Genomic DNA, 12,440 nt, shown 5'->3' with positions numbered 1-12,440 from the left:
GGAAAACCAAAGTTGCTCATGGGGAAACGTTGTGCTCCTGATAATAAAGAAGTTGACATTCATATATTCTCTTCCTTATGTGTATGACTTCTTAATGCCTTTCAAAGACCTTATACCTTTCTTGAATAATAAACACGCACGCACATATAAAAATATGTAATGTAAAGACATGTGATAGACGCTTAGTATTATCTAACGCACAAGGCTATATAAACGATCAGACCATCTATATTTTCAAGGATTGACTGCATATTTTTCGGTTCACTGGGATATGAATACTACGCGGATTCATACAGTTTGCACATCAGTTTCTCGATTCGTGCCTCAATGCCCACCCCCCCCCCCCCCCCCCCCACACACACACACCCACACACACACACCCACACACCCACCCACACACACCCTCCTGTAAAAAATAACAGAAAAATTCCAAAAAAGTCAATCCTAATAATCAATTAATTTATTCGACAACGAAAACATGTGTTATAAACAATAATATAATCAATAACAATTAAATAAATCAAAGAGGACACATATGTGGAGTTTGATAAACATTCCAGGCATTGGAAAACATACTGTATCGTGACATGAATCCGGTGATTGTTTAATATATGCACAAAACTTGGCACGCCCACATAGTATCCAATCAACGGAGAGTAACATCAAACAAATTCATGTGACCTGTCAATCAAGGCAAGAGGCGAGAAGAAGAACTGCAGCTGTTACCAATCAGAATGAAAAGGTCAGGGAGAAGGCGGCTCTTTCAAATGGCATGGTCAGTATCCGCCAGATTTCAACATTAGTTTGCTGAGAAATGAAAATCTTTGGAACTGAGATGAGGCGATGCCGGTATTTGTGAAGTGAGTGTGTTAGACGGTGGTATTTTTGGTTTTATGGTATGTTTGAAACCGAAAATGGAACTAAACAATTACTAGGACAGATAACCTCATGATGATACCCGAGAGCAGAAAGAGTCCCTCGACTGAAATTGGGATTCCCCTATGTTCCGTAGAGATGAACGTAGTCCGCTTCGGTGGGCGTGGCTTAATTGTTGACATTCATTGGGAAATGAATGCAATAACACGTGACCAATTCAGCTAATCATAACGCTGGAATTACAATAAAGAAAAGGACAAATAATCTTATGTGCTTCATTTGAAATTTATCCTTTCCTTAACCTTGGGTTGTTGATTTGTATATTTTCACAAAGTCACCTTGTTTTTTGTGAGAACTTAGAAAAGTTACATTCTCATTTGCGGTGTCTCCAGGATGCGTGATGCCTCGGGAAAGAGAGGCTCGTGTTTGTCTCGCATACAGTACTTCCGCTCCTGTATATCCCAGAATACCAAACACAACCGCTCCGAGACACACATAGAGCTTTGTGCGCACGCACAGCACACCTCCGTAGGCGAAAGTAATGGTGTAACCGATGGCGTTCCACGTGTGATAGTTGGCGAAGGCTGATGGTTTCTTCTCAGGGAATAGCATGCCAACGAGAGCTGAATCAGATAGTGAGTGTAGGTCTTTTATAATGCCGCTTTGAACAATATTTCAGTTGTATAACGTTTACCACGACCCTACAAATCATTATGACTCACAATTCGGTATTCTCATTAACAGTAATGCTGAAAGACCATATTCGTTATACCCGAATTCGTTTTAAAAGGAGCTACTTTTCACAAAATAATTTAAATTTCGAAAATGCGGTATACTTACAGTTAAATTGGGCATGGAATATTCCGACCGCTACTCCCCATATTATCGGAATGGCGAAGAAAGGTGCAATGTTGTCACTGTCTGGTTTCCATAGAAGCAACGTCAGGACCATTGATATGTTACACGTGAAAGCAATGGCAAACAACCCATATCGGCCAGTGTACTTCGCTATTTGACTGGATACGATCGCAATAACTGAAGTGATAGCACCGTGCGCAGCCATGATGAAGCCAACCATCGAGACACCAAGAGAACAACTGATGAAGGCCTACAAAAAAGAGACATGTGGACACTGCGTAAATATTTAGTGCTAAACAAACTCAAGAAATATAACGATATGGCAATCTACCCAGTGGATCTGCCTTATCCGTAAGTCGATAAGGTGTTCTCGTAGGCCAGTGGGATGTGTGTTCACTTTCTGCCGATCAACTGTACATTCTACAGTTGTGGGTGAATGAGCAATACCACTACTGGGGACACAAGAAATAGGCTTCACGCATTGTACCCATGTGGGAAATCGAACCAGAGACTTCGGCGTGAATAGCGAACGCTTTAACCACTAGGCTACCCCACGTCTCCAGTTGGAGGTGAGACCCGTAAAGATCCGGGATAGAATAGGTCTTCAGCAACCCATTCTTGCTGTAAAAGGCGACTATGCTTGTCGTGTGAGGCTACTAACGGGATCGGGTGGTCAGGTTCGCTGACTTGGTTGATGCATGTCATCGATCCCAATTGCGTGGATCGATGCTAATGATGTGAATTACTGGCTTGTCTCGTCCAGACTCGATTATTTACAGACCGCCGCCATATAGCTTGAATATTGATGACTGCGGCGTTAAACAACAAATAAACAAACAAACAAAGTTGTAGGTGACATGGAAAGGGGTTTAATGTTGTGTAGAAGAATAGTGCACTTATATTACGACGTGTGCGTGCGTGCGTGCGTGCGTGGGTGCGCCTGTACTGGTCCGGACTAAGGCCGGTTTTATAATGCCGAAGTATTAATGAATTGCCAATTCAGACTCCGTGCCGATCAGTCCTTGGCAGCGGCAGGCTGGGTAACAACAATTGCCATCTTCTGTCGTCTTTTGATATGGCGCGGCCGGGTATCGAGCCCCCGACCTTCCGCTCTATCCACTAGAACACGGGGCCGGCCGACAGTTGTAACGTGATTCTAGGTGTATACAACTGACAAGCACAGTTGAGTTTTGTTCAGCGAGACCGCCTCCGTGGTCTTGTAGAGCGTCCGCCCGGAGAGCGGAAGGTTCAGGGTTCGATCCCGGGCCGCGTCATACAAAAAGACGTTAAAAGATTGTACTTGTTGTTACCCTGTCTGGCGCTCGGCATTAAGGGGCTAAAACAAGGACTGGTCGGCTCGGAGTCAGTATACTGTGTCTGAGTGGGGTATTCATGTTAACCTGCGGCATGGTATCTCAGTGAGCTAGCACTATAAATCGGCATCAGTCCGGACTAGTACAAGCAGCCACACACACACATACACGTGCATGCACGTCGCTATATAAGTGCAATAATCTTGGACGCGACGTTAAACCCAATTTCACCTCACCTCACCTTTGTTCAGCGAAATGAAAAAAAATATTTATGTGAACAACTACAGTGCATGTGTTGAGTGCGCGTAGCGCAAAAACGAAACACGTCGAGCATGATTCCGACGTACACCTTGTCACACACCACCTCAGTCCCCTGCTCTGTGGAAATGGATTCGTCCATTGCACCCGGAATTAGCAATTCTGTTCAAAAACGCGTTTCTTAAGTTTTTTAGCAGGAACAATAAAATACATTGAAACCTCCCTATTTCGAAGTGCTCGGGACTCGTTCATGAAATATGCAAACTAAAATAGTTGAAATACATTTTGTGATCAGTTTTAAGTGATAAAGGCACAGTATGGGATACATTGTTTACTCTTACCTTTGTAAAATCGGCGAATAAAATGCCTTGACTCATGGCACAGGACAGGAAGAATGGGACTAAACAAAGGAGTTTGGGGTCGGACAGAGCTGTGCACCACGACACGAGTGTCTTCCCCAACCCTGGCTGTTCCGTACTCTCCCCCGGTATGGAGACCTCTGCATGTGTGTTATGAAGAGGCGGCAGAAGAAACACCGTGAGAGCCAACCCGACAACATCACACACAAGGAAGACTCCGAGCAGAATGTACACTATTTGCGGTTCTGGCTCAGCTATCTCCGTACCGTTGCCGGCAGTTGGGCAGTTGTCAGCTCCACACCATCGTGTTACATTAGTGTCTGTGTAGGAACCTTGCTTGAGAACAAGAGAAGAGATCAGGTTGCCTGTTATTTGAGTAGATTCGTAACACATGAAGAAGACACCGTTCAATTTGGACAGGATGCTGTGAAGTTTCTGTCCAGTTGTTTTGGCAATACGTTCCCCGTTGGTGGTGATGTATAATCCTTGAGCTGTCCACATAGGTCCCGCTATAGCCCCGAGCAAGATGGATGCAGGGATGAGGGTGGACCATGTGGGGTAGAAGTTGCTGGCTGTGTATACACTGTGACATACCCACGCTACCACCAGGGTCCACTTGGGTCCCACCAGACGTATGAAGGGCGGCGTGAGGATGCCGGAAAGGATGATTGTCCCGTACAGACAGGCTAGCGACACCACCCCTAGTCCCTGTTCCTGGTTCAGACTGCTCTGTAGACTCTGCAGGGCGAGGTAGGCGGTGTACGCTGACATGAACGATGCCGAAACCACCAACGTCTCTCGCCAGGACGACCAGATGCCAGAAGGTGCCTCGTGTGCTGGCCCGCCATTTTGATCAACAAGGAGTGACCCTTTCGGAGGCATTGTGAGTCTGTGTCAGGTCACTGATGTGCAACAGCTGCAGCTCAAACAGACAATACGTAAATCAAACAAACGTCGTATATATACCATTATAAAGATGGGTCAATACATGCAGTGCATAAAATCTTATATATTCTTACTACAGCATTACACTACATTAAATATGACTGTTTGTTTCAGATATATGTATGCATGAGGCCCATGTACCTATCTGTACAGTGTGGTACAATAACAGGATGTTGCATTATTTAATATGAATGGGTTTTATCTCTGTCTTCCATGTAAGCATCATATGCATACATTTCATATCATAGCTGTGTGCTGTATCAGTAGCATCTTCTGTTCCACGAATCAAAATGACAGATCAAATGTTAACCATCTCCTCATTGTTCATCTTTAACTGAAACAGACTAGATGTTCTGGCCCGCCATTTTGATCAACAAGGAGTGACCCTTTCGGAGGCATTGTGAGTCTGTGTCAGGTCACTGATGTGCAACAGCTGCAGCTCAAACAGACAATACGTAAATCAAACAAACGTCGTATATATACCATTATAAAGATGGGTCAATACATGCAGTGCATAAAATCTTATATATTCTTACTACAGCATTACACTACATTAATTATGACTGTTTGTTTCAGATATATGTATGCATGAGGCCCATGTACCTATCTGTACAGTGTGGTACAATAACAGGATGTTGCATTATTTAATATGAATGGGTTTTATCTCTGTCTTCCATGTAAGCATCATATGCATACATTTCATATCATAGCTGTGTGCTGTATCAGTAGCATCTTCTGTTCCACGAATCAAAATGACAGATCAAATGTTAACCATCTCCTCATTGTTCATCTTTAACTGAAACAGACTAGATCTAAATCGTAAAAAATATTTCTCAGTTATAAATGTAAAATATTTCAGGCTCATATACACTCTTCAATTCTTTATAAAAGTGACAAAATTGTCCCCATTATCATACGGAATCTCCGCAAGAGTCATTTATACGATTCCGATAAGCACGTGTTTATGGATCACTAGCAAATATCATAGACAAAAAGGCAAGCGTATCCTGTCCCATCGGTGGCACCCATCACAAACACATGCAAAGACAAGTCATTTTTTCACCTAAATAACAAGGGAACATATAGTACACGTCAAATAGGAAATTGTATCGGTCATCAGTTTTGTCACTAATGCCCCAAAGTATAGTGATGAAGAACAAAATGATTATGGCTACATTCTATGAAAGGCATATTTCTCTCCAAAAGCGTGCTCGAACAGCATGGGAGTATTAAAAGAATAATGGCTATCAACAACATTGTTATTGCTATGGAACAATATCAGCTCTTGTTTTGTTTTGTAATTAATAAAGGATCTTTAATATTGATTGAATAAATTAGATAACTAAGATTGTTAGGGGCTGTACCTCTAAGGGTGTTGAAGTAGTGTAATAGGATTGTTTCCCGGAGATAAGTCCATGACATTCGCAGTATATTTATTACTGCCACGGTTTTAATCGCAGAATATGTGGGTTTTTTTAAAATTCGGCTATATTGTAGATAATTGCCAACACCTATCAGCTCTAATTACTGTAAAGTGTTGGCTTCCATTGTCTATTGCTAATCACCTATCAGCGCCAATCATCTGTTGGCTTCCCTTGTCAGTTTCTACCCTTTGTTAATTTCCACCTTTTGTTATCTTATTAACTTTGTTGTCCTTACATGTACATATATATGCTCTCTGCCTCATGGCATTCATTCACCTGAAGATGGAGTAAGCATATACTCCGAAACGTTGTGTTCCTCATTATAAAGAAGTTGACATCCATATATTCTCTTCCTTACCTGAAGGGATGATGTAAATCCTGCTTGGGTTCATGCAGGAAGCTTAAGTACTGTAAGTCCCCATGGTCCCTAGTATGGTCTACCTTCAGTTGCTGGCGATATATAGCCCGTTTTTACAATGTATTGTTCTGTTTAGTGATGTTTTTTTATGGTTCCATGCTAGTTTTAAATCATAATCTGTGATAAGTCTGGTTATTTTACTGTCCGTTGTTGGCAGTTTTTTATAGATTGCATGTATTCATTGTATTAAACCTTCGAAAGACACGATATGGCTCAAATATTGCCGATGTGACTTTACTTTGTTTAGTCACTGTTATTGTTATGGTACATAGCATATTGTATACCTTTCTCGCAAAGTGGCCTTCGTACATTTCAATAAATTTCAACCAATTGTTGTGAGCTCAGAACAAAAGATTATATGCATTTGGATATCACTTTCACCATGAACAATAGCGTTAGGTATCTGGCAACCTAACCCTAGAAGTAGTTTGCGCACAATATAATATGTTTCTGCAGACGTTTTAAATTAACTGTGGACACGATTTCGCTGTTTTGGTGACCCTGACACTGCAGCGGAGACAAAACTATGAGTGAGTGAGTGAGTTGGGTTTAACGCCGCTTTTAACAATATTCCAGTTATATCACGGCGTGTCAGCTTAATGTGGGAGGAAAGCCCGAAGTGATGCAGGTCTCAGACGTTTACCACTTCGGTGCAACCCACGAGCACGGGTATGGTGCTGACAAACCTAGAAACATAATCGGGGCGAACCGGGATTCGAACCCACAATCATAGGTTTCTGGCGTGCCCAAGGGAAGCAACTCTGCACAGCGAATCGCGGCGCCTTAGACGACTGGGCCACCCGTGCCCCCCCAAACTATGACATCATCAGCGTTAACGATATATGTTTCAAAGAAACACCTACATGCGACAACACTTCAGCTGGTGATCCTCTAATAAAGAGTGTCACGAATATAAAAGTGGGCTAAGTAGACAACCTTGATGTAAGCCAACAGGACACTCAAAGTAGTCAGCAGAAGCGGTATTACTTCTTGAACACTATTTGAATGTTCCCCTTAATCATTCAATGTCATCTGTAACATTGTGTTCCCTCTGTATCATTGTGTTCCCTCTGTATCATTGTGTTCCCTCTGTATCATTGTGTTCCCTATCTGTCATTGTATTCCCTCTGTATCATTGTGTTCCCCCTGTATCATTGTGTTCCCTCTGTATCATTGTGTTCCCCCTGTATCATTGTCTTCCCTCTGTATCATCGTGTTCCCTCTGTATCATTGTGTTCCCTCTGTATCATTGTGTTCCCTATCTGTCATTGTGTTCCCTCTGTATCATTGTGTTACCTCTCTATCATTGTGTTCCCTCTGTATCATTGTGTTCCCTCTGTATCATTGTGTTACCTCTCTATCATTGTGTTCCCTCTGTATCATTGTGTTCCCTCTGTATCATTGTGTTCCCTCTGTATCATTGTGTTCCATCTGTATCATTGTCTTCCCTCTGTATCATTGTGTACCCTCTGTATCATTGTGTTCCCTCTGTATCATTGTGTACCCTGTATCATTGTATTCCCTCTCTATCATTCTGTTCCCTCTGTACCGTTGTTCCCTCTCTATCATTGTATTCCCTCTGTATCATTGTGTCCCCTCTGTATCATTGTGTACCCTCTGTACCATTGTTCCCTCTCTATCATTGTATCCCTCTGTATCATTGTATTCCCTCTATACCATTGTGTACCCTCTGTACCATTGCTCCCTCTATATCATTGTATTCCCTCTGTATCATTGCGTACCCTCTGTACCATTGTTCCCTCTCTATCATTGTATTCCCTCTATATCATGGTGTACCCTCTGTACCATTGTTCCCTCTCTATCATTGTGTACATTCCGTATCATTGTGTTCCCTCTGTATCATTGTATTCCCTCTCTATCATTGTATTCCCTCCGTATCATTGTGTTCCCCCTGTATCATTGTATTCCTTCTATACCATTGTTCCCTCTCTATCATTGCATTCCCTCTGTATCATTGTGTTCCCTCTGTATCATTGTATTCCCTCTGTATCATTGTGTTCCCTCCGTATCATTGTATTCCCTCTGTACCATTGTGTTCCCTCCGTATCATTGTGTTCCCTCTATATCATTGTGTTCCCTCTATATCATTGTGTACCCTCTGTACCATTTTCCGTCTCTATCATTGTATTCCCTCTGTATCACTGTGTTCCCTCTATATCATTGTGTACCCTCTGTACCATTGTGTTCCCTCTGTATCATTGTCTTCCCTCTCTACCAGTTCTTCCCTCTATAATTATGTCCTCTGTTTCATTGTTTGCTCACTATCATTGTGTTTTCCCTCTATCATTATGTTCCCTCTGTATCATTGTGTTCCCTCTCTATCATTGTGTTCCCTCTCGATCATTGTGTTTTCTCTATATCATTGTTTCCTTTGTATTATTGATTCCTTCCTGATATTCCCCCTGTATTGTTATGTCATCTTACCATCGTGTTTTCTCTGTGATGAAATTACTTCGAAAGTATTAAATATCTTGAAAATATAGTCCTTTGCTCACCAGTCCTTTTCAGACTTAAACCAACATAACATTTTCTCATTCAATGTAATTGCACTGTACTGGTTGACATGGTATTTACCCTCACTGTTATCATGCTGGTCGATTGTGAGGTTATTATAATCATTCACTCTGAGAAAACCAACATAAGACACTGGTTTAACAACCGAATTGCTTCCTCAGTTGTCAAAAGATAGACGCGATAGTCAAATCACACCACGCCCGTTGATTGCCAGTTTGTGAGCAGAAAGTTAGGTACGTATTTGCGGGTTGACTGAAAGGCCAGTGTCTGAATTGTGGTGCACAGTGTTTGAAATGACACATGGGATATTGTTACATGCTATATACATCGAAGATATATATATTCTCACTTAGGGTGCGTTTGAGAATGTCTATAGTTTAATTTCTGAGATGCTGACATGTTGAGAGATGTTGTGGTATGTTAACGCCTAATGACCTGACAAAGTAGATATTGCCTGAGTGAAAATATCAATGCTATAGGGTGAAGAAAAACCCAATATTATACAACAATAACAAGGGACGATAATCTATGATTGCATTTCAAGTGAATTATTGAAATGGGCCAAAGTACCTCAACCGGCGTTTGCTGTGAAACCCGCAATCAGCAATATTCCATCCACAAGACAGTCGCGATTTATAGAGTCAACTATATACGTCACATCAGGCAACCAGAGCACCCATGTCCACATTGGATAAAGCCGTGTATGGGATAAAAATCATGTTATAAATAAACCCTTGTCAAAACAATGAATGAGTTTTGTGCTGTCGATATTGCTTCAGAAATAATCAGCATGAAAGTGTCACATAGTTCTAGCTCAATCTGGTTTTTGGCTTCTTGTGTATTTCAAATCATATTCTGATTAATATTTTACAAATAATTTCAATTTAAAGAAAAAGCAAATCGGTTGTTTATTTCAACCTCCATGATAAAATCTTACTATCAAAGTTGTGTATTATATTCTACTTACGTGTCAGTTGGAATGTCTGACACGACTGAAATTATGTTCAAATTTTGAAAACAAATAAGAACCTATTATTCATCATTCCACCACGGACCTATATACAAGTCAGTGATTACTCTTACGACAATACAAATAACATCAATCGGTTTAACTTGCTAAAGATGAATAATTATTGTCTACTTACTTCCGAATCAATTCGTCACTCTGCACGTACTCCTCCGGAATAAGCAATCGCAATGGAACTCAACGATCGCAACGTATTATCAACTCATAAATCATGACTAGGCGAAACACACTCTGCCAGCTTCTTAAGGCCCCCAAACAGATAATTTTGACTCTTGTTAAAGCTGTACCAAATCTACCTTGACCTATGCATGGTTTTATCACACTTGTATGTACACGATGTCTGGGATGTCTGACACGACTGAAGAAATTATTTTCAAATTATGAAAACAAACAAGAACCTGTTATTCATCTTTCCAGTCCAAGTGTACATAACGTTTTGGATCATTGGAATCGTAAATAGATTTACAGTTTGAAATTTAAACAAGAGTCATCAGAAGATGTCTAATCCATCCGGCCCGCACAAAATCGAAAGAACAAATCATCTGACTGTTACAGTAAGTCCAACTCAATAAATGTATTACTATCTCAACTGTCTGTCCGCATACAAGAGTAGTTTTAGAGCTATCAAAACAATACCATGGATTTGGGATTTGGAACTTTGTATTTTAGTCAAGTACACACCAATATGAACAGGGGCAAAGTCAAACTTGTTGCCATAGAAACGGCAAAACTAAAATAAATATCCCTAAACAGCAAAAGGCACTAGTTGACAACCTGGTATTTGTGTGTGCAAATTGTCATGAAAGAATACCTATTTTTTAGAGTTATAATCCGGACAAAAATGATTACGGAAGGACGCACGGACAGGCAAAGTGATAAGTATATCCCCCTGTGTTACATACCGGGGGGATGAAAGTACATTTCTGTCAAAGTTGCATGACTTTTTAATTAATTTCACAACAAACAAAAAATGTCATCAAGAGGAAAACGACTGAGGCATATCTGAGTTACTGAGTTAAAAAGATATATTTGCCTAATAAAAATGTGATAAAAACTCAGATATCTGATTGACGTGTTGATACGTTTTGTCACGAGGGTGTCAATTTGACTGACACACTGTCCTATATTCGCAAAGTTACAAACATAGTAGACCATGTACAGAAATATATATAACAACTCCTAGGCCGTGAGAGTAATTGTGCAAGTATGATAAAAGCGTAGTATTTCTCCATTCGGAAAGATTATAAAACATATAAGAAGACGGTAAGATCAAAAGTCCATTTAAATACAGTTACATCCCATTAAATATAGTTGGGTCGATAAATTGATATAAAGTCAAACTAACTCAAACCACACAAATACGAAGTAAGACACTTTTAAAATAATTCATTTGTTATTCATTAAAATATTTTTAAATGCCCGTGCAATATATTACACCACGGACCTATATACATGTCAGTGATTACTCTTACGACAATACAAATAACATCAAACGGTTTAACTTGCTAAAGATGAATAATTATTGTCTACTTACTTCCGAATCAATTCGTCACTCTGCACGTACTCCTCCGGAATAAGCAATCGCAATGGAACTCAACGATCGCAACGTATTATCAACTCATAAATCATGACTAGGCGTAACACACTCTGCCAGCTTCTTAAGGCCCCCAAACAGATAATTTTGACACTTGTTAAAGCTGTACCAAATCTACCTTGACCTATGCATGGTTTTATCACACTTGTATGTACACTACTTACTCCGAAATGAAGGGAGAGCTTGTCTCGTAACGTGAAATGTCACACTAAGGCCGCTGTATGGAGGAACATTGAGGTTTCCAATGATAAATGTGTCCACCCCCGAACAGGTTATGACAACATGACCTCCTGGGCTATGCACGTGCCGGAAGCCCTATAAAACATGACTTGCTACTTTTCCCACATGATAACAACAAGGCATAATGCAGCCTTAAACACCACTATGACATGATAGTGGGTGAACATTATTACAATATTGCATATAGCATTTTGACTTGATAGTGGGTGAAACAATTATTACAACATTGCATATCATAGCATTATGACTTGCTTGTGGGTAAACAGTATTACAGCATGGCATATCATGGCATAATGACTTGATAGTGGGTCCACATTATTACAACATTGCATATCATAGCATTGATTATTACAACATTGCAACATTATGACTTAACAGTGAGTCTACAGTATTACAACATGGCATATAGTATAATGACCTGATAGTTGGTCGACATAATTACAATATTGCAAACAATTGCATTATGACCGGATAGTTGGTCGACATTATTACAATATTGCAATCAATTGCATTATGACCTGATAGTTGGTCGATATCATTACAATATTGCAATCAATTGCATTATGACCTGATAGTTGGTCGATATTATTACA

At 40.5% G+C, this 12,440-nt stretch overlaps 1 protein-coding gene across 2 annotated transcripts; it reads right to left on the bottom strand.

Moving 5' to 3' along the window:
- Positions 1–446: 446 nt before the first annotated feature.
- Positions 447–11,560, bottom strand: LOC124153015 (protein unc-93 homolog A-like). Of its 2 annotated transcripts, none has more exons than XM_046526112.2 (4): positions 11,548–11,560; positions 3,647–4,580; positions 1,717–1,984; positions 447–1,499 (listed from the first exon to the last, which is right to left on the bottom strand). In XM_046526112.2, the coding sequence occupies exons 2-4, from the start codon at positions 4,544–4,546 to the stop codon at positions 1,174–1,176; spliced, it is 1,494 nt and encodes a 497-aa protein (XP_046382068.1). In that variant the 5' UTR covers positions 4,547–4,580; positions 11,548–11,560; the 3' UTR covers positions 447–1,173. The 2 variants fall into 2 exon arrangements, with proteins under 2 accessions (XP_046382068.1, XP_046382066.1); XM_046526110.2 differs by lacking the exon at positions 11,548–11,560 and adding an exon at positions 10,132–10,452.
- Between the last annotated feature and the right edge of the window lie 880 nt (positions 11,561–12,440).

The sequence above is a fragment of the Haliotis rufescens genome, unplaced genomic scaffold (assembly GCF_023055435.1).
Source record: "Haliotis rufescens isolate VD_foot unplaced genomic scaffold, xgHalRufe1.0.p SCAF_21, whole genome shotgun sequence".
NCBI classification, from domain to species: Eukaryota; Metazoa; Mollusca; class Gastropoda; order Lepetellida; family Haliotidae; genus Haliotis; species Haliotis rufescens.
Note: the sequence above shows the minus strand (reverse complement) of the source record. Positions and strands in the feature narration are given on the sequence as shown.